Raw genomic sequence first — 22076 nt, forward strand, 5'->3', positions numbered from 1 at the left:
TTTTGAAGTGAAATATTTTGAAAACACTATCAGTGAATCATTTACTTATAAATTTAATATAACGCACAATGCTAATCAGGAAATTATTATATAAATCAGCTGAACTATATGCACCAAAGAAACTGTCCGTTTGAGTTTATATTGTCCACGCCTTCCACAACTTGATAGGCTTCTACATGTTTGACAGAAATGCAACGGGCTTGTACATTACTGAATGAAGGCGTCGCACAGGTATAATGTCTCATATATTTTTTTCTTTTATTGATTTTACTCTTACCTTATCTCAACTTTTATCAAGCTGACTGAGTTTGAAAAACAATTCTATATTATGATTTCGTATGAGACATTCGGGGTAGTACACCCAAATTATAAAAATCAAATACCACTCACTCACTGATCACTATATCTAAAAAACTACAACTCAGGAATTGGCATGGAGGTTCCAATCAACCTCTAGGTTCCCATGTTACTCTTATGGAGAAAAGATTTGTTTACATTTGGACACATGAATACTTTTAAATCTGCACTAATAAATTAATTAAGGGAACAGCTGGTTATATTTTATTACAGTAAATAAAATGAAAATATTTACATTATGTTTGTGGCTTGAAAGAGTAGACTTCCGTATCTGTTGGCACAAACAACCGAATGAAAATATCGATTATTCAATTGTTTCGGTTGATATATCGATCGATATTTTCATTGGTTGTTTGTGCCAACAGATATGGAAGTCTACCCGCTTGAAAAGGTGTTTACTGCATAACTGACTTTTAATAGTTAAATGAACTTAAAAAATCAAGAAGACCCCGGACCGCTATACGGACCACGGATGTGCTTTTCCCAAGATGCGTATTGATACGAGCCCTTGTTCAAACCCATCTGTGGAATCGTCCTACCTCGTGGAAATGAGACTAAAGTCTTCCACTTGGTCTTCTTCCGTTCATGAGAATTTCAAAAATCTTTCTAGGGATTCTAATCTTGCCAAAGGTAAAAGGTTATTCAAACTAATAATTCTGTTTCGTGTTCTATTTACTTAAACATAAAAAGGTTATCGTTTACTTTAGCCTAGGTCTTGTCGAACTGACATTGTAGAAACTCGTTATTCAGTGGGGATGTTTTCACATTATATTACACTCTAATAAAGTTATTGTTCATATTTTTATAGTAACTGTAAAAATATGTAATAATTCTACAAATCTCTTGGATCAAGCCAGTCACAGGTATTAAAAACAAAGCATTGAAAAAAAATATAGGAGAGAATCTATAAATCACTAGTCCACAAACATTAAATATATTTGTGTAAGGTTTCCTACATTTCTTTTGCACAAATTCCAGTACTATCCTGATAATTAGACCAATTCTTTAATTACAAGGCAAAAATGTGGTTCAGATTCCTGGATTATACGATTCTACAATAAACTGTAGGCCCCTTTAGTTGCCATTGGTTGTATGGGCTATTAATTAACAGCTGTGTCTAAGGAACATGTCGGCCTTAAGTCACTAACAATACTACAAGATCGCACCACTCATCCTACTCATCGCACTAGTCATCTCCATTTATACTTTGATTAAAATACCTACATTAGTATGGTCACCATTTCATAAGAAAGTATTAAAGTGTTGGCACCTAAAAGGATATTGGCCTATGAAATTATATACAACAGTATAGGACAGTATAATGATACAGTATATGGATATCAAAACATCAAAGAAATCGGCCCCAGTCTAGGTCTGATGGAAATAGGTTATATTCCTTATACTATGGGAAATTTGCTAAAACACAATTAAAGTATAGTTTGATAAACATTTAATTTCAATAAAGCTTCTTAATAAACTTATAAGATTTATTTGTCTTGCAAATACAAAATTGTTGAAACAAGAGTAAAAAATACTCATAAAACTTTATTACCGGTAACCAAATACTTTCAATGTACAAGTCATATTTACAATGCTTTAAATTACAAAATATTATTACAGTACTAACTATTAACAGCAATAAAATGATGTATGTTTTTTCACTATTACAATGTAGCCTATTTACAGCAGTAGTATCTTAGTTTTTGGGTGTTTTTTTAAACTAAGCATCTTAAGTCAGAAGCATATTTTACAGCGAAATAACATTCTTACAGCCTAATAAATGCTTTAAAAATAGTAGCATACATTAAACATACTCTGTTTAATCTATGATACTGTAGTAGATTAAAGAAAAGTTTTAATATAAACAATCTGTCTTTAGGCCTTAGGTATTTGTTGCTTTATTAAATATGTTACAAAATAATAAACTTTCAAATACTGTAACTTATTGCACTCGTTAACTTAATAAAATCAATAGCTCATTTATTTTACTCTATTATCTTTCATTATCAAATTAATCCGATGGAAACCTATCATATTTTTTTTTGTCGAGCTTACTGAGTTAGGTTTTACTCATTTTTCGGCGTATTATGAGTTAACACTTCTTGTTTTAAAAGTTCATATTGCTTAATCATCATTTCTCTAGATTTTTCCATAACCTTGTCCATATCGTCCTCTGACAATCCTTTTGTGCTGATTGGTTCGAGTACTTGAATGATGACTCGACCTAAAAAAGAAATATTTTGACAAAACTCAAGAATAAACACGTTTAAGCCCAACCTTAGTAAACTCTCAGTTGAAGTTGATACAAAATAAACATAACAATTCAATAAGTTTGATAGACAATACCAATAACTAATTAAATAACTCAAAATATAAGAGTTAGAGCTGTCATTTGGTTTTCCCCCAACCTAAATGAAAGACGGAGAGAGTGTCCCATAGTTGAATGAATAAAAATGTGTTTAAAGTTTAATAAAATAAAAATAAGTTCATAAGAAATATTGGAAAACTATATTTTTAGGGACTCCCTATCCACAGACGTAGTCGCTATAGCCCACAAAACTACTTTGGGTAATGGTATGCTCTTTATAATAGTTTTAAAGTAAGGATAACTAGTACTATTTTATTTTATTTCACTAATGCTTAAAATAATGCTTTAAACTTTATCAACATACATATACTTGTTATGGTATTTCAAAGCAATGTGCGTATTTCCTATACCTTTTAATAATAGCATTATAATGGACAGAAAATATTTATTTACTTTTATACAATTTTTCAACTTCAATTTTTTATGTCTTAAAGGGTTCTTTTAAATACTGTAAGATTTCAATGAAATATAACCGTATAAAGGTCTAGTGCATCTGTTTTAGACACTCTGATATATTCTAATGATCAAACTTAGTGTATATAAGGAACACCATACCTTGTCCAAAATGTTTCTTCTCAGAATTGAGGAAATAATAAGGGGAAAACACAACTGGTATGATAGGGGCTTGACATGAAACAGCGACTCGAAAAGCTCCTCTTTTGAAAGGCAACAGGGTGTCTCCTTTATGATTCCTAGTTCCCTCCGGAAACATCCACAGTTTTGTCTAAACAAATGGCAATCATTAAAATCAATAAAAAATGTTTCCTAATGAAGTGTAAAGGTTTCATTCTGTCTCAAATAAAATTGATAGTGATCATCTGTTTAAAGAACCCTGACATAAGTGTAGTTATAGTAACAAGTTTGAATTTATATTACTTTATTCATTTTTAATAAGTTCAGTTGCTTTGAACTTATATGAAAAACAATAGCAATAAACAAATTTAAAAGTAAATCTCTGCACCTAAAGATTTATCTGTTAAAAGTTAGGGTTTAACATTCTTGACACAATAGAATTTGTATAATATGAATGAGAGTGTCTTTGGCAAAAATATTAACCATTAAACATAGCAGTAAACCAGCATGATTTAACCACTATATATAGGTTTCTCCAATAATGTCCCCTCTTAATGATCCTGTATAACAAAACTTATTGAGATAAATATAAAAAAATACAATAACACATTACATTTTTCCTACAGTCACCCGACAAAGTTGGCTTCCTTGTACTGTTTATAGTACAGAAAGCTGCTAATTGCTGCATATTTATACTTTGTCGCACGGTTTATACTTTGGCGCATCAGGATTCCAACGAAACAACACAAAACATCGTGGTTCTATTATGCACGTAATCCGTGTACGCTTGGAAATAGGTTGGCAACACTTAAAGATAATAATACTACGAGCAGCTGATTGACTATTATAACTACGATTTAACCTGTCATTTCGTGTTTATAGTTTCGGTATTTCTGAACTTTTCTTTTTAACGTTTTTAAAACATTCCCTACGATCTTAATAAACGAGAAAATACCTTTAAAGCATTTTTTTTTGCGCGGAAACCACTTCAAATTACAAAAACATACGGAACTAAATTCTCAAGTCGCGGAGCACATTTCTTGCCGAGGAAAAATAGCGGAGTGATACGGACCGGGTACTACTTTCTCTAGGGCACCTATTTGTGTTGCCAGCTGAACCTAAAAACGTGTTGTATAGTGTTTGAAAGACGAATTATTTCTATGCTTAATAATAACTGTAGGAAACATATAATGTGTAACACGAGTGCAAATTCCACCTTTGCTGAACTCGAGAAACTTTCCACACTCGCCTGCGGCTCGTGTATTAACATTTCTCTTGTGTGCAAAAAAGTGTCACTTCGTCTACTAGAATAACGCTAGAGTACAACAATAGCGTCAACAAGAAGTATTCAATACGTGTTCCATACCTTTTCCTTTGTGATTAACCTAGACGCCTCGTCAAGCTGCAAGTTAGCCTTTTTTGCCTTTTTCCTGTCGATGAACACCACTCCTGCAAGCCATGCAGCCAGACCAAACGGCCAAATATAGAACACTTCCTTCCTAGCAACAGCTGCACACTTGCCCATCACATCCCAGAAGTCAAACATTCCTGGAACACAGCTTAAAGTCAATTACAGGTCTCCTCATAATGTATGAGAAATAAAAAAAAATAAATAATATGGAACACAGAATAGAATGATCGTGGCTATTGAGTTTGATGGTTGCCACAGATTTGGATGAGGTGTCTCGTTAGTTGAATTGTAGACTGAATAGAACAACTGAAGTAGTATGTAGTATAAAATAGCCTAAATACATTTGCCAAATTTGATAAAAATATATCTATTTTCTCCGTAACATTTTATTTTACAACGTTTCAATAACCAAAAGTTTTATTTCGGTCATAAAAAATGGTCATAATGAATACTTGGTATTTCCATGTTTTAATGGTAAAAATTATTTTTTGCCAAACGAAACTGGACCAAAATTACTTGAGTTATCAAGTTCACGGAAAAACATTTTAAAGAATACAGTAGTGGTTTTGGCCTCTGGGTACCTCAAAATGTAAAAGTACATTAGTCCCACCCCGATCTAGGTCTTACCGTGTCGTGTCACCTACGGTACCTAATAGCTACTCCCCTTTAGGGAAATTCACTAAAATGTAGGTATCATAAAATCGAAGGTATTACCATACCAAGTACATCCAGCATAGTCTGGTGATTGGCTACAATCACGGCTCCTCTCTCCACCTCTAGTATATCCCCTCCTCTTAGCTCCCACTTGATCTTCAGTAGTTTGGAGATATGCCTCATGAAGTAACTGGTGATACTGAAAACATCATTCTCACAGTGCATTCAGATTCTAATAAATACTGGTACTATATTTGTACCATATAGTTACCAGAAAGAGCTTTTTATCACGGTCAGCTTTTATCTTTGACCAACAAAAGTTGGATAGATTGCGTCAAAAAAAGAGTAAACTTATAAAACACTATAAACACACACACATATATATATATATATATATATACAATTTAATCTGAACTGACGGATGTGACTCAGATTTTTGGAAAGGCGAGTGGTTCGTCAGTCAGTTCCTTGATCGAGTACAGGGGCCTACTGACTAGGCTCTGGCGAAGTGCAGACTTAAACTGTTTTGGTTCTAGGGTCCGGATGGTTGTCGGTAACGTATTGAATAATTTTATCGCTAGAGATGGGTATGAATTAAGCGTGTGGCTAAGTCGACAACGGGGTGCATACAGGTCATAGGCTCTGCGGGTCCCATAGTTGTGCTGCATGTTTCTGGTTGTTAGCTTACACTAAGAGTTAAGCCGATGACAGCCTGGTGATTAATTAATATTTTATCCTAATGCCTAGCCTACTTCTGGGCTATCTAGGCTTACATAGGCCTACCAATATTAGGCTATACCTTTTATAGGCCTAGCCTTTGATTGGTAAAGGTAAAGTAGGCTAACATCAGGCCTGCTTAGGCTTAAGTTTTTTACTATTCCTATATTGAATCTTCAACTGTTTATTTCTAATAAGCATGTTATTTTTACTTTCTCCCCCTATACCATAGTATATGGAGAAAGTATTGTTTTCGTCAAAATTTTCGAGTTTGAGTTTTGAGTGGATATATTCGTTTTGGGTCCCCCTGGACCCAAAAAAGTGGTTTTCGAAGTGATGTCTGTGTGTGTGTGTGTGTCTGTGTGTGTGTCTGTGTGTCTGGATGTGTACAGAGCTAGAGACTACACCTGTGGTCCGATTTCGATGAAATTTGGTATGTAGGTTCTAATCCATTGTATCTCCAGGCGTTTTTTTCATTTTGATTTTTAATGGGGATTTTCCCATAAAAACCCATAAAAAACCGGAAAAATCGGATTTTCTCAAAATGGCCCGAACGATTTTGATAAAAATTTAGTATGTTGTAGCCCTTTAAATTCTGAACAAAATGGTACAAATCCCATTTCTGTAAAAATTACGGTTCAAAAGTTATGGTAAATTATGTTATTTTCCCATAAAACACTATAAAATAATGTAAAAATCAGATTTTCCCAAAATTGGCTCGAACGATTTTGATAAAAATTTAGTATGTTATAGTCCTTTAAATTCTGAACAAAATTGTACAAATCCCATTTCTGTATAAATTACGGTTCAAAAGTTATTGTAAATTATGTTATTTTCCCATAAAAACCCCATAAAATAATGGAAAAATCTGATTTTCCCAAAATTGGCTCGAACGGTTTTGATAAAAATTTAGTATGTTATAGTCCTTTAAATTCTGAACAAAATGGTACAAATCCTATTTCTGTATAAATTACGGTTCAAAAGTTATTGTAAATTATGTTATTTTCCCATAAAAACCCCATAAAATAATGGAAAAATCTGATTTTCCCAAAATTGGCTCGAACGATTTTGATAAAAATTTAGTATGTAATAGTCCTTTAAATTCTGAACAAAATTGTACAAATCCCATTTCCTTATATTTACTCTCACCGCTGACACATGATAAAGGTTGTTGTCAAACTTATGGGAGAAAGTATGTGTCAGAATGCTGATACCGTTTATTTATTATTGGCCAGCACCTATATTTTTTATTGCTTATAACCTCTTTGGCTCTGTTAAACTCTTTTACCTTTCTCTTTACGAAGTTGATCCCATTCATTTCGATTTCGGATTTCGGCTAATATGAGGTACTACCGTAACCGTTCCTAATACTAGGATATCTTTGTGTGCAACCTGTTCCCAAACAGCTATAACAGTTAGTAGATTAGGAACGTAATGTGACGTCATTTGGAGCAGACGTGCGTGGTAGCGACGCACGTCTGACGTGCGAATAGCCACTGCCATTGCCAAATAAATAAGTGTAAACAAAGAAAAGTAAACACAACAACATATTAGTTTGTTTTGTAAACATCTGAGTCAAAAATAAAATAATATTCATTTCAACAAAAGAACTGGTCACATGTTGAAGGAATTTAAAAAGTAAAAACGCTAGTAGTGCTAGTGACGTAGTTAATTGTCTATGTTTATTATCCATTCCGTTATCAGTTATAATATCCTTGATAACTAAACCACCCTCATTGAATCAATGTACATCGTAATTCCCCATATTCATTTATTTAAACTATAAAATATTCAGCGCCTCCAAACGTAACAACAACTAAACACACGCCAAACAACTTTTTAGATTTCATAAAAGGATGGTTAGTCTAATTGCAGTATCCTAGGCCAATGATGACTTTGTGTTCAATCTGTTAATGTTTCAATCTTGTTAATGTTTGTTATAGATTTTTTATTATTTTAAGATTGTGGTGTGGATTGTTTTACATTGTTTTCATAGATTCTGTATATATTGTTTCATAGTTAGTTTTTATGAATAATTTATTAGTTTTAAGGACAAGAGTTGTTTTGAAAAGCAGAAATATTGTATCTGAAAAACGCTTGCTAAATAAAGACCTTTTTATTATTTATTATTATTATTATCAATCTATGTCATTAATCTGTATATCTTTGGATAAAACCCGTCTGAGGTTGTGGTGGTAATTTAAAATCGTATTCCTGAGAATTCTTGATCTCCATCTTTATGACATCAATATTTCTGGGCCTAATCCAAACAAAGTTCAAGCATTCAAAAACATTGATTGTAAACAAAAAGCTGCCAAAATGAATTAAAACATGTAAAAATTGTGATTTTCTTACCCTTTCCATAAAAGTTGAGCAGTAAAATAATTTGCATATCTTTTTTTTAACTCGTGTACAGAGCCTCGACTTGTACACATCGATGGTGTTACTTATCTCGGTGGTCTACTAATCTTACTTATTTCCTATTATCAATGAAAAAATCAGACTAAATAACCTCATAGTTCTATAGGGCATTTTCATAATTAACCAGCTATTAGTTAAAATAAATTATATTGCACTAAAACAAACCGAAGATTACAAAGATTACTTACAAAAATAATTTGCACATCCTAGTATTTTACTATGAATATTTAAATAATCCGTCATCCTCTTATCGAAGGATTGAACGTATCAATGATTAGCATTACACATAGTATAAATAAGTCAACTCTTAGTATGTCTTTTAATTTGTTCCAAATGCTGAGTTTGTGTTACAAACGCTGAATGTTTACAGCTGTTATGTTAAGCAAATTATATTATACCAAAAGCTAGTTTAGAATCTTAGCGTCGGCTGCTAGACTTTTCAAAAATTAAAAGTTAATTTCTAAATAACTGGGACCCTAAACTAAAATTATGGCTTCTACATTCCCTGGTTCTCAAAATTATCTTTCTTTCAACACAAAAATCATGAAAATCCGTCGAGTGGTTGATTCAGAATCGTGAAATAAAAAAACCCTGTTACGTTTTAATATTATGGATATTATGTAAGCTTAATCTGTTTTTATGTAATGTTTTTATGTATAAGAAATTAATTTGGTTGTATTAAGATGATTATTTTGTAATGTATATGACGTGTCCTATTTCTTTGTAAAAAGATTAATGGAATAAATTATTCTTATTCTTATATGAACCCCAAGTTGTAGGCAGTCTCGATTAAATACATTTAAAATCAAACAAGTCAAATAGCAAGCATAAGTTCATCATTTTGCTCAAGTTAAGCACTCCTAGAAAAAGACTCTACAGTAATAATAGTTTAAGCATTCGTGTAAAGAAACTTTATTTAAAAATACTCTTCATGTCAAAAATTTCTGTCAAGTTCAATCCTTTTAGAACCCTTTTATTTTTATAAGAACCCCTTTTAGAAGAATCTTGTTACAGTGGTGGCAGTTATCATGGTTTTCCTAAAAGATTCCAACATAAAAATCCTAAAACTATATTTTAACTGGGACAAACCGTGTAACCTTGTTTAAAGTCAAACTAAATTTATTCATGTAATAAGTGTGAAATGTCTGCAGCATTTAAAAAAAGTGTACACTGACACAAGTAAACATTTACAAGCAAAATCTCAACTTACACACAGTTGTGGACGAGTTTCGGTCTGAAGATGAAGACAGGCATTAAAACAACTGATAGACAGGAGATGGATAGAATATAGACCATGAAACAGCCGTAGTAGCGGATTTTGAGGTTTGAAGACAAAGGCAGAAGAAGAATGAGAATCACAGCTGCAGGAAACATATGCAGCTCTAACTGCAGAATGTTGAATAGAGATATCATCTGCAACAAAGTACAACCAGTTAGGGTGGATTGTTTCCTTTTAAATAACTGCATTTTTAATCAAAATAGAGTCAATAATTGAAATGTATTTGTTTGAGCAAGGTCAAGGACATCAATATTGGAATACTGAGTGCCACAGGTACTCAGTATTTTATTTGATAATACAAAACACAATCCCATCATAGATTAAATACTTCATTTATGGATTAGTTATCCTTGAAATCTGCTGATGAAAATGCTAAGTTACTATTTTGTTAATTACTCACATTTTCTTGTTGTTGAACCAACTATTAAAGCCAAATAAAACAATCTATTTGTAACCATTTAGTTCCTAAAGTTATAGGAACATAATATTTATTGTACGTACCATTTAACCTCATGAAAAAGGAGAAAAACTGAATTGCCAGTAAAGCCCTTTGGTCTACCAGACATCAAGCCCAGGCCAAAACATGTTTTAGAATTTACATTTTACATCAAAGAAAGAGAAGTCTACTCACCGTATCCAAAGTCAATGACAACATCGAGGACTGTGAAATGTAGCTATACAAACTGATAGCATAACACAATGCAACTAAACTAACTAATTCTAATACCAAATGTGTCATGTAACCAAACCACGTGTCACTTGACATAATTACCTCCTAAACCAGCCAATTATTTTAAATTATACTCAAGTGTTTAAAAGGTGTACCGTATGGTAAAATAGTGGAGAAAAATCTTTGTATGTGGTTTTTAACGATTAAGTTTAGTCAATTATTATTTACTTAAACATTTTACAATTTATGCTAGTTATATTTGTGTACTGGTATGCTAGTTTTATTTTTATAGCACATTTTAAACAAGCATTATTTTCCCAGTAGAAATCAGCTTTTATAAAATCCTGTGATGTTAGAAATACGATGGTATTATTTAGAAAAGCCGAAATACTAACCAAATTCTTTACGTAAATTCTTTGTCTTTCATGTGTTTTTCGATATTCAATATCCTCCACCAGTGATGCGATGCAGGGCACAGCCTGTTAGTCTAGTAATGTAGTCTTCAGGATGCTAGAAGCCCACAACACTTGAATCTATTACATTTTTTCCTGTGTCTCACCATAGATTTGACATACTCCTCAAGGAGTAGCAGTTCCTTATAAACAACTCCATATAAATTAGCAGTTCTTTTCACAACCGCTTATTTATTTATTACTAGTCCACAAGAGTACATGCTAAAAATAAACCGACGTGCCACCACATTTCACCACGAGAGTGAATGAATCAGATGTGACAATAGAAGGAAGCGCAACTGCTAATGTAGAATGCACGTTCCAGCCAAGGTTGAATAGAAGGTAGTAGGCCTATTAAGTAACGTGTCATATTGTTACAGCATTGTTACTTAACAATACAGAGGCCAATATTAAACTTTCTAATCATACTGCAAGCAATGGCATTGATTATTGAATTCAGTTGATTTTAGCGAATTTCCCATAAAGGGAATAAGCTATTACCGTAGTACTCATGGTAAGACCTGGACCCGGGACCGATTACATTTTTCGTTTTGAGATCCCTAAAGGCCAAAAACAGCATCCGTTCAAATTCATATATATATATATATAATATATATGTGTGTGTGTGTGATTTTGATGAAATTTGGTACAAACGTGTAAACCTATTTCTATTCGAACGAGTTCGCGAACCAGCATGATCGGACTACGGGAACGGGGGTTTATGGGGTAAAAATAGGTTTTTCCCATTTTTGACCCTAAAAACACATAATTTTACAATTTCTTTTCAAACCATTTTGTAGAGCGTAAAAAAACAAATAATTTTGTATATCGAAGCGTTATTGTGCGCCTAATGGTTACGGAGAAAATTCCAAAAAACTGTAAATTTATAATCCCCATGTTATTCTTATGGAGAATAAGTCAACCGTTGTAGTTTGCTTGTTTATGAACATATTTTGATCGGATTTGGAAAATACATTCATTTCTTACTAAACTATTAACATTTAAAAACACCTTTTTACCCTCCCTGTTGCAGCAAACCTAAGTACTCGTTAATCTAATTATATTTAAATAGGGAATAAATATGATATTTTTAAGGGGGCATTTTAGTGTAAATCCTATCAGGCTGATGGAAATTCGCTTAGTCTGCAGGTTTGCTGCGGCGGGGGGTATTTATATCTTGAAACGAAACGTGATAAATTAATGCTCTTTCACTTTCTGTGTTTTAATGAATCGATCGCGGAGTAAACGGTATAAACTGAGTTTACGATGATCTAATTTTTATTTTATTTTGTTTTTATTTGGCATCGCCTGCTATTAGGCGGCCCCTTAATTTAATGGAGATGACTAAGCAGTTTAAGGGGTTGTTTATAAAATCAAAAGTGCCATATTAACCATATTTTTGGGGTATCTGAGTGAAGATGAACATTATTGTTGACTTGACATCGGGCTATTATGTACCGTTTGAGGAAGAAAATTCACTTGCACTTGGCCACCGTCACCTACTTCTCACTGTCAACACTATTTGTATTTTACTGCACAACAAACAAAACCAGTGTACGGGATTTTTAGCAACCCCTAAAATATTACTAAAAAAATATTTTACATACAGTTTTTATAACATCAATATGCACATCAAATTAAAGGTCTTTTTTAGTAGAATACAATGCCGCAAACCGCACTTCAAAAGGTTGATCCTGCGCAAAATGACAGTTGTTCAAAGATTCATTTAATTTACATTGCTATTATACGCTTACTCCTCAGGGGGCACAGCCCTAGGAATCGGAAGAAAATTGTTAACGTAAGCATAGGTCGATATGCACATCAAATTAAAGGTCTTTACTAGTGGATTACGATGCCGTAAATTCAAGCTCAAAAGAACGCCTGAGTAAAAAATGGCAGACGTTCAAAGATTAAAAATGGCGGATTCAAGAAATCTTTGAACATCTGCCATTTTGCGCAGGATCAACCTTTTGAAGTGCGGTTTGCGGCATTGTATTCTACTAAGAAAGACCTTTAATTTGATGTGCAAATTGACCTATGCTTTCATTTAAGATTTTCTTCCGACTCCTTGTGGGCCGTCCCCCTGAAGAGTTATTGGATCACTGAATATGTGTTAAAATAAAGTTTTATACTTTGTAACTTTGTACCAAGTATTGTAGCTCTATCTACATTATTTTTTAAAATATTTAACTGTCCTGGGACTTTTTTACCACCCTGTATAATCATTGCCAATATTACAGCTTAAACTTGTTGACAAACTTCACAATTTCATGTTCACTCGGCAAATAATGCACTTCACTTGGTGCAAAATATTATTCCCCTATAAGTTTAACAGCACCTGATACCCTTTAAAAAGTTTCAAGAAAAGAAAAGTTTCTGTTCTAAGAATGCATCTGGCGTAAAACACTAGATAACACTCGGGCCCCTATAGTATGTAAATTAGCGAATACGATAAGTAAACAATTAATTAATTTACCTTCCTTTATTAAAAATGGTTCACGTAATGAGTAAATAATGGAACATCAATGCATCAATTAATGCGTTTATGTAATATCTTTTTCGATAAAGCCTCAAATAAATCTCAAAGTACGATAAGGAGTTAAAAATTCTTTCAACTGAAAGAAACGGCACAATACAAATGATAACTTTTAGTCTTGTTCATCTTTTCCTCCTAAACGTCGTCATCTTAGCATGGCCTAATAATTTGCACTTCTGTAGCAATGTTTTTACTAAATTCTCTATCTACTTAGCCCATTTAATAGGTTCAGGTCAAAGCTTTTATTCCAACGACAGCTAATTGGTTGAAAATAATGGGTTTTAATAAAGCCAAGTCACTTACCTTACGCATTCAAGGTAATATTTAATTTAGAAGTTGTAACAGAAACTACATTATGATTTTAATATGTTCTTTTAGGCTCTGACACAAATGAAGTTATTACTACTTTCTGTAAATGTGAATATAATAACAAACAAATAAGGTTTAGTTCTTAAAACCTTTATTCAATTGAGGGAGACAAATAAGTTAGTACGCAATCTCATTGCAAGTATTCATTTTACTGTATGCAGTTTTGTATACTAGGTCGATATTTACAACACTGTAGATATTCTGTAAAATCTGCAGGTAAAACTTTAGTTGATTTTAAAATGTAGATAAAAGCTACGCGTGGATGACCATCTACAAAATATTTTTCCCGATATAATTATTCTGTTAACATAAAATATCAAAATACTTTGTTACAATGCAATACGAACTAGGAAATTTTACTTTACTATACATTTAGTCAAATATACACAATAATACTGAGGCATACTACATTTTACAGTACCTCTATGAATTACAGAAAACATAGCTTTCATTTAGGAAATTTTATAGTAAGGCAAACCATTCCAGACTATTCTAATATGTCATTGAGACTTCACGCAGCGCCGGCCTTAAGAATGTTGGAACCATGGCCCGATTCATTTAAATACGTTGACAGTATGAGAATTTATAAGGAACAAGTGTAGAATCATCAATAGACTTGCTGTTTCCCTGTTTGAGGCCTGAGGCCGAGGTCGGTATCAGAGGTCGCACACCACCTCTGAGCAACTTTACTATACTAGGCGACTGAGCAATACTAGACAAATGAGCAATGCCAAGCAACTTAGCAATACTCTTCAACTGAGCAACAATATATGCAACTGAGCGATAGTATGCTTCTTAGCAAAATACTAGCCAACTGAGCGATAATATAGGCAACTGAACAAAACTAGGCTTCTTAGTAATATGGGCAACTGAGCAATAATATAGGCAACTGAGCGCGATAATATAGGCAAACTAAGCAATTAATTATATATGAACAAAACTATGTGACTAAGTAATACTGGGTGACTAAGCCATATTATATTTAATCGATTAATACTACATACAACTGAGCAGTTATATAGGAGCAATATAGTGTTATATAGAGCACCTGGTGACTGATTAACACGAATTGACTGAGTAATACTAGAGAACTAAGCAGTACTAGGAAACTTAGTTATGCCAGGAAACTGAGCAAAACTAGCAACCGAACAGCAATAGACACTGAGCAATAATAGAAAACTGCGAAAATGGAAAACCATATTTTAAATATATTTTCCCATTCATATGTGCCATCCTTAAGGATCAACTGGAGAGACATGTTGTTGTAAAGTCATGTTTTTTGTCCACGTGTAAAGTGCATTTCAGAGTTTACCTATCATATCTAGTTATATCGCCATTCGCTAACTTAAAAATCATTTCAACCATATAACGATCTATTTGTCCTCTATAACCAAACTGTAAAAACCTAGTAAAATTTGCTCTCATTTAATAGAGAAACGTAACGTCTGGTCGACACAGGTGTCGTACACAGGCGTAGGTCTACGCCATACACAGACATGTAAACAACTCTAAACTCAAACCATGTGCATACAATTTTACAGTATGATGATATTTCTCCACATTAACATAGTAAAGCAAAGTCACCTGCACACTGACTTAATCATAGTAATATTTGATACTATGTGGATGTTTTTAGTATCCAAAGTAAATGAGACGGCCTACTTACTAAAATCTGACAATTTTACATAGATTTACCGAAGATGCTTCATGCTTGTTGAGCGCTATTTTGAGAGGCCAACAAATTATACAAATGTCGTAAAGCTCATCCCATAAAACATATATGTTAGAAATACGAAAATACCCCCGCCGCAGCATACCTGCAGACTAAGCGAATTTCAACTTGTCTGATTACATTTTTACTAAAACTCTCCATAAATGGACATATTTATTCCCAATTTAAATAACATTAGATTTACCAACTGCTTAGGTTTGCTGCTACGGGGAAGGTAAAAAGTGTTTTTTTTTTGCAATACGTCAATAGTATAGGATGAAATAAATAAATTTGCAAAATGTTATCAATTTATATCCATAAACAAGTAAACTACAACAGTTTTCATTTTGTCCTTAATAATAACATGGGAATTTTAAATTACACTATTTTTTAATTTCCTCCGTGACCGTTAGGCATACAACAGCGCTTTAATATACTAAATTATTTCTTTTTTTAATCTCTACAAAACGGTTTAAAAATAAATTGCAATTTCTTTTGTTTTTAGGGTCTAAAATGGGAAAACCCCATTTTTACCCCCATAAAACCCTCCATAAACCCCCGTTCCCATGATCCGATTATGCTGGTTCGCATAAATGTAGGTTTACACGTTTGTACCAAATTTCATCCAAATCGGATCAGTTTTGCTCGAGTTATCGCGCTAACGGGTATATATATATATGAATTTGAACGGATGGTGTTTTTGGCCTTTAAGGATCTCAAAACGAAAAATTAAATCGGTCCCGGGTCCAGGCCATGAGTACTACGGTAATAGCTTATTCCCTATATGGGCGTTAAACTAATTGATTACTACATAGCGACTTAACCACGGTACCGTAACCTTCGGTAGACCAAAATACGGCTTAAAAAAAAAAATGCCAATACAATTATGCTAATTTTGCTTATGTCATTTTTTTTAGTTTCCAACGTTAAAAGACAATACGTGCAATTTTTGTTTTTCTTTTACCGTTAGGTTAATTGACACAGCCGTAATGCCAATATAGCCAATACGAATTCACAGGCCCACACCATTAACAAATCAAACCAACATTTGTAAAACTAATACACTCTATTAGACACAGCTACTATGTTTATAAGCGCTATAGGGGCTGAACACTTATTAGCCCCAGGCACACCACTAACGCGAACAATTCGTTTAGCGAAATGCCCATTTTGGATTGCGGTCAAATGCATCCAAGCCTTAATGGAGATTCCGAAAAATCTTTATCACAACCATCAGTGTAGTAGTTATATTTGAAACAAAATTTAGGCAAATTTAATTTTAGTTTGGAAACTGTTCTAAACCTTAGCTGTTGTGAAAGATGCATCATACTCTTCCCATGATATTATCACAGCTGAGTGCTAATCTAAAAAAAACGACCGAAATCAAGGTCCTTCAGTCATAAGTAATTGGACGTTAGGTAATTAATTTTAAAATCTGAAGCACAGTTGAATTGGATCCAGAAATCAGAACCAGTTAGTCTAGACATAAGCGTCTAGACACTTCCCAACTACATAGCTCATAAAGTGTGGTTGAAAAGTCCCGGAACGGTGTAGTATATTTTTCACCACACTACGAAGTTTTTAGCCGTTGTACAAACGTTAATTTGATGCTGAAAACTAAATACAGGATCGAGATGCCAAAATTAGCTGTCCCCTTATACTTAAAACACACAGTACTCCCTATCCCGCCCATGTTAAAATTACAGTTTTTAGGTCCACATAACTTTTACAAATATTAACCTATCAACTTGAAATTTTTGTACTAAGTTCAATACATTATTACCAACAATAAAATGAAGTAAAAAAAGTTTTTGGGCAAAATTAAATTGTTAGTATGATTTTAAACATTTTATATAATATTTTGTAATTTTTTAACATAAAATATTGTTTTTATTTCAAAGGTTTTTGGTTGTCATGGAAACTGATTCGTATTATTGTTCCTTATCATATGAGGAGCACACACACCAATTTTTATTGAAATTGGATTCCTCCTTATAATTGAGGAAGAAAAGTGTACCTGACTAAAAACCACTTGACTTTCGGAAAACGACAAAAGTACCCCCTGTCACGGGTAGTAGTAGGACCCTTGGGCATGCTAAAGTAAGAGTGTATAAAAGTAGCTGTATAACTTAAAATATTTTTTTCTTCCATAATATTTGGTATGTACGTGTTCAGGAAAGTGTGTTCTACAAAACTAAATAATTTTTTACAAAATTTTTAATATTTGACGTCGTACCCTCTGCGTCATGATTAGTAGTAGGACCTTGGGCATGCTAAATTAGGCTGTAAGAGTTAATAAAAGTAGCTGAAAATTTTAAAAATAATTTTTTTCTTCCTTAATATTTATTATCTACGTGTTCAAAAAAGTCTGTTCTACAAAACTAAATAATAAAAATTAAATATGTATACATTGTAATAACAGGCAAATTTCAATGTGTTTTTTAACGTGAAACTTAAAAGAACTGTAAGACACATTTTTATGACAAAACAACCATATATTTCTTTATCCCTGTTTTCTTTACTTCATTGCCAATCAGCTGATATGCATTGTTGCATATTTATCTATGAGGTCTAATGTTATTGGCAATTTATTGTAAATAATACACAAACAGGGATAGCAAAATTCGGGTTGTTTTGTGTTGAAAATGTGTCTCACAGTGCTTTTAATTTGGGTTGCACGTTAAAAAAAACACCCTGTACTTGTATTTTGAAGAGCTATGTTTTAAATAAACAACTAATAATCCTCTTTCCTAGATTATTTATTCAAAATAAATTATATTAAAAAAATACTAAAAATATAAAAATACTTAACACTATACAAACAGAAAATACTGTGGAAATTCGTTACCATAAAACAGAGTTAATATATTTGAAATTCTGCTAAAAGATGGTGAAAAATAACAAAATAATTTAATACAGTTGATATGTCACTACAACAAACTGTACAACAATGTTATACAAAGCAATGTTTTTAAACTAGAGGTATTGCTTGGTAAAATCCTATACTCTAATACGAGCAATGTTTGCTTGTATGTATGTATGCTTGCTTGCACAAAGATCTCGAAAACGGTTCCGACGATTTTCTTCAAATGTTGTAAATAGTTTAATTCTGGCCTAAAAACGAGTTTACTGCAGTTAGAACAGCCAACAAAAATCTAATTACGTAGAAAAATGAAACTGAAAATCACATTTTTTTAACATTAGTCTTATGGGTTGCTAGGTAACCTTGTTGGCTGAATTAAATAACAAGGAAAAGGTAAACAAAAGACTTGAAGTTGTAGCATGTGTTCATAATAAGCCAACTACCCACAGTATACTAGCAAATTACAAATACAGTACAAAAGGAAAAACACCATTTAGCAAAGATTATACTGAAGATTACTCGATACATTGTCTATGATTGTAGTCAAGGGTAGCAGTGAGAAGTCTGGGATCTGTTTATAACGATTAGATAAGGGTATGGGCAATCCAAAAATGCTATGGGAAGGGAGGGAAACAGGTCAGTGACGTAGGAAGTGGTGAAGGAAGTAGTCAAGGCGAGCTGTCCGGAGTGTGGGAACTGTTTATGACGATTAGATAAGGGTATGGGCAATCCTAAAATGCTATGGGAAGGGAGGGAAACAGGTCCGTGACGTAGGAAGTGGTGAAGGAAATAGTCAAGGCGAGTAGTCCGGAGCGTGGGAACTGTTCATGACGATTAGATAAGGGTATGGGCAATCCTAAAATGCTATGGAAAGGGAGGGAAACAGGTCCGTGACGAAGGAAGGTGTTAAGGAAGTAGTCAAGGCGAGCTGTCCGGAGTGTGGGAACTGTTCATGATGATTGGATAAGGGTATGGGCAATCCTAAAATGCTATGGGAATGGAGGGAAACAGGTCCGTGACATAGGAAGTGATGAAGGAAGTAGTAAAGGCGACCAGTCCGGAGTGTGGGGACTGTTTATTACGATAAGATCAGGGTATCTGCAATCCTAAAATGCTATGGGAAGGGGGGGAAACAGGTCTGCGACGTAGGAAGTGGTGAAGGAAGTAGTCGAGGCGAGTAGTCCGGAGTGTGGGAACTGTTTATGACGATTAGATTAAGGTTTCTACAATCCAAAAATGCTATGGAAAGGGAGGAAAACAGGTCCGCGACGTAGGAAGTGGTGAAGGAAGTAGTCAAGGCGAGTAGTCCGGAGTGTGGGAACTGTTTATGACGATTAGATTAAGGTTTCTACAGTCCTAAAATGCTATGGGAAGGGAGGAAAACGGGTCCGCGACGTAGGAAGTGGTGAAGGATGTAGTCAAAGGCGAGCTGTCCGGAGTGTGGGAACTGTTTATGACGATTAGATTAAGGTATCTTTAATCCTAAAATGCTATGGGAAGGGAGGAAAACAGGTCCGCGACATAGGAAGTGGCGAAGGAAGTAGTCAAGGCGAGCTGTCCGTAGTGAAGGAACTGTTTATGACGATTAGATTAAGGTATCTGCAATTCTGAAATGCTATGGGAAGGGAGGGAAACAGGTCAATGACGTAGGAAATGGTGTAGGACGTAGTAAAGACGAGCTGTCCGGAGTGTGGGAACTGTTAATAACGATTAGATTAATTTATCTACAATCCTAAAGTGCTATGGAAATGGAGGGAACAGGTCCATGACGTAGGAAATGGTGTAGGACGTAGTAAAGGCAAGCCGTGTGGAGTTTGGGAATGGATCTATGTGTCTCCAATACAGTACTAAGACTGCTTTCAGAGTGGACTAATGATTTCCCCCGAGCAAAGCTCGGTCCCCAGGTACTTTGACATAAACAAAGGTACTCACACTGAATGTGTAGTATTTAATAAGCTAAATGTAGATAGTTGTAGAGAAACGTAGTACTGTAAGAGTGGCGGGGTGTTCACTCATGACCGTACCATGGGTTACTGAACTTGAAACTTGTAGAAGTATGTTATCAGCTGATCTCCCTCCACCAACAATGATGCGGTGATCAGCTGTTTCCATTGTTGGAGCCGACTCAAAATTAAACAGTTATTAATAAACTGCAAGTAACAATTATTGATTTAGAAGTAATTTATTTCAATATAAATCTATGCTGAACTGATACATAGTGAATTATTTAAAGGTTAAGGGTACTTTTAATAAATAGGTACATGTTATTTGGGCTTAACACTAAAGGCCCCATTTAATTTAGTGTTAAGCCCAAATAACATGCATTTGATATAGGAAAATTAGGTTTTTTGTTATTTACACAAAAACTAAAAGAGATACAAAGTAATTGTGAATTAGAAAGTTGTTAAGAATTGAAAATAACCTATAAAATAAAGTGCCACTTGACATACCGTATCTTGCTATTTGAAAATTTTTTACAAAGGGCATTGGCAAATTTTCAAATATCTTTTATTTATTATTTTTGTTATTTAAAAAACCGTTACTTGTAGCATATCACAGTAAAGCTAATTTCATAACGAGTAAGAAAATTCAACCGGAGAAGGGCTAAGTGTATTGGTATAGGAAACACAGAGTATTAAAAACATATTGATTTTTTCCAAATAAACTGCCGCCATTTTGAAACGGAAAAAGATAATTCATTACTGTTTTTGCCAGAATGTTTGTCTATTAAACACCTTTAAAATGATGTAGGCCTATAACACCACATACGGTATGTTTACATTTGAAAATTCCGAGATTTGTACTAGTGACCCTCAGTTTTTGGCACACTCTGTATCGAAAAAAAGTTAATAATATTTTTATGTTATTTCTTGGGGTTGATTTAGCAGGAAATAATTTTATTTCATCCTTGTACGTTAAGCCGTTTTTCCGTAATCAATTTGAGACACCTTAAGTGGGACACCCTGTATAATTAATTATAAATGTATAGTTGCATGGTGGAAGGAAAATATTTTCCTTCCACCATGGTATAGTTGGTTATCGTTCAATCTCTTGCAATTTGCTCTTATGTACTACAGTTTTACTGAGTGCAATTTGTAACCATTGTTGTTAGTTAGTTATTTATCTATTTCCACATTCATTTTAGCGAATTTCCCATATAGGGAATAAGCTATTACCGTAGTACTCATGGTAAGACCTGGACGCGGGACCGATTTTTTTTTTTGGTTTTGAGGTCCCTAGAGGCCAAAAACACCATCCGTTCAAATTCATATATATATATATTTATATATATATATATATATATATATATATATGTCCGTCAGCACGATAACTCGAGCAAAAATGATCCGATTTTGATGAAATTTGGTACAAACGTGTAAACGTACGTTTATTCGAACGAGTTCGCGATCCAGCATGATCGGACCATGGGAACGGGGGTTTACGGGGGGTTTTATGGGGTAAAAATAGGTTTTTCCCATTTTTGACCCAAAAAACATAAAATTGAGCAACTTCTTTCCAAACCATTTTGTAGAGCTTAAAAAAACAAATAATTTAGTATATTGAAGCGTTATTATGCGCCTTATGGTTACGGAGAAAATTCCAAAAAATTGTAAATTTAAAATTCCCATGTTATTCTTATGGAGAATAAGTAAACTGTTGTAGTTTGCTTGTTTGTGAACATATTTTGATCAAAT

General features: G+C 33.6%; 2 protein-coding genes across 3 annotated transcripts in view; one reads left to right on the forward strand and one right to left on the reverse strand.

The window, feature by feature from the left end:
• The window catches only part of LOC128991390 (1-acyl-sn-glycerol-3-phosphate acyltransferase alpha-like), a 52117-nt gene that overhangs the window by 15099 nt on the left and 14942 nt on the right, over positions 1-22076 (forward strand). The window lies entirely within an intron of this gene.
• On the reverse strand, positions 1357-20404 carry LOC128991389 (1-acyl-sn-glycerol-3-phosphate acyltransferase alpha-like). 2 transcript variants are annotated; one of them, XM_054414211.1, is made up of 6 exons: positions 10412-10495; positions 9712-9914; positions 5429-5562; positions 4665-4846; positions 3281-3449; positions 1357-2581 (listed from the first exon to the last, which is right to left on the reverse strand). In XM_054414211.1, the coding sequence occupies exons 1-6, from the start codon at positions 10433-10435 to the stop codon at positions 2424-2426; spliced, it is 870 nt and encodes a 289-aa protein (XP_054270186.1). In that variant the 5' UTR covers positions 10436-10495; the 3' UTR covers positions 1357-2423. The 2 variants fall into 2 exon arrangements, with proteins under 2 accessions (XP_054270186.1, XP_054270187.1); XM_054414212.1 differs by lacking the exon at positions 10412-10495 and adding an exon at positions 20314-20404 and having other exon boundaries at positions 1358-2581.

The sequence above is a fragment of the Macrosteles quadrilineatus genome, unplaced genomic scaffold (assembly GCF_028750875.1).
Source record: "Macrosteles quadrilineatus isolate MER2022 unplaced genomic scaffold, UCM_ALF_1.0 Scaffold_4__1_contigs__length_99947679, whole genome shotgun sequence".
NCBI classification, from domain to species: domain Eukaryota; kingdom Metazoa; phylum Arthropoda; class Insecta; order Hemiptera; family Cicadellidae; genus Macrosteles; species Macrosteles quadrilineatus.

Excerpts from the sequence above, each read along its gene's own strand:
- LOC128991389 (XM_054414211.1), bottom strand. The coding sequence starts at position 10,435 with ATGTTGTCATTGACTTTGGATACG. Across the intron at positions 5,563-9,711 it reads AAACTCGTCCACAACTGTGT|TATCACCAGTTACTTCATGA; the intron begins GTAAGTTGAGAT and ends TGATGTTTTCAG. Across the intron at positions 3,450-4,664 it reads GGTTAATCACAAAGGAAAAG|ACAAAACTGTGGATGTTTCC; the intron begins GTATGGAACACG and ends CCATTTGTTTAG.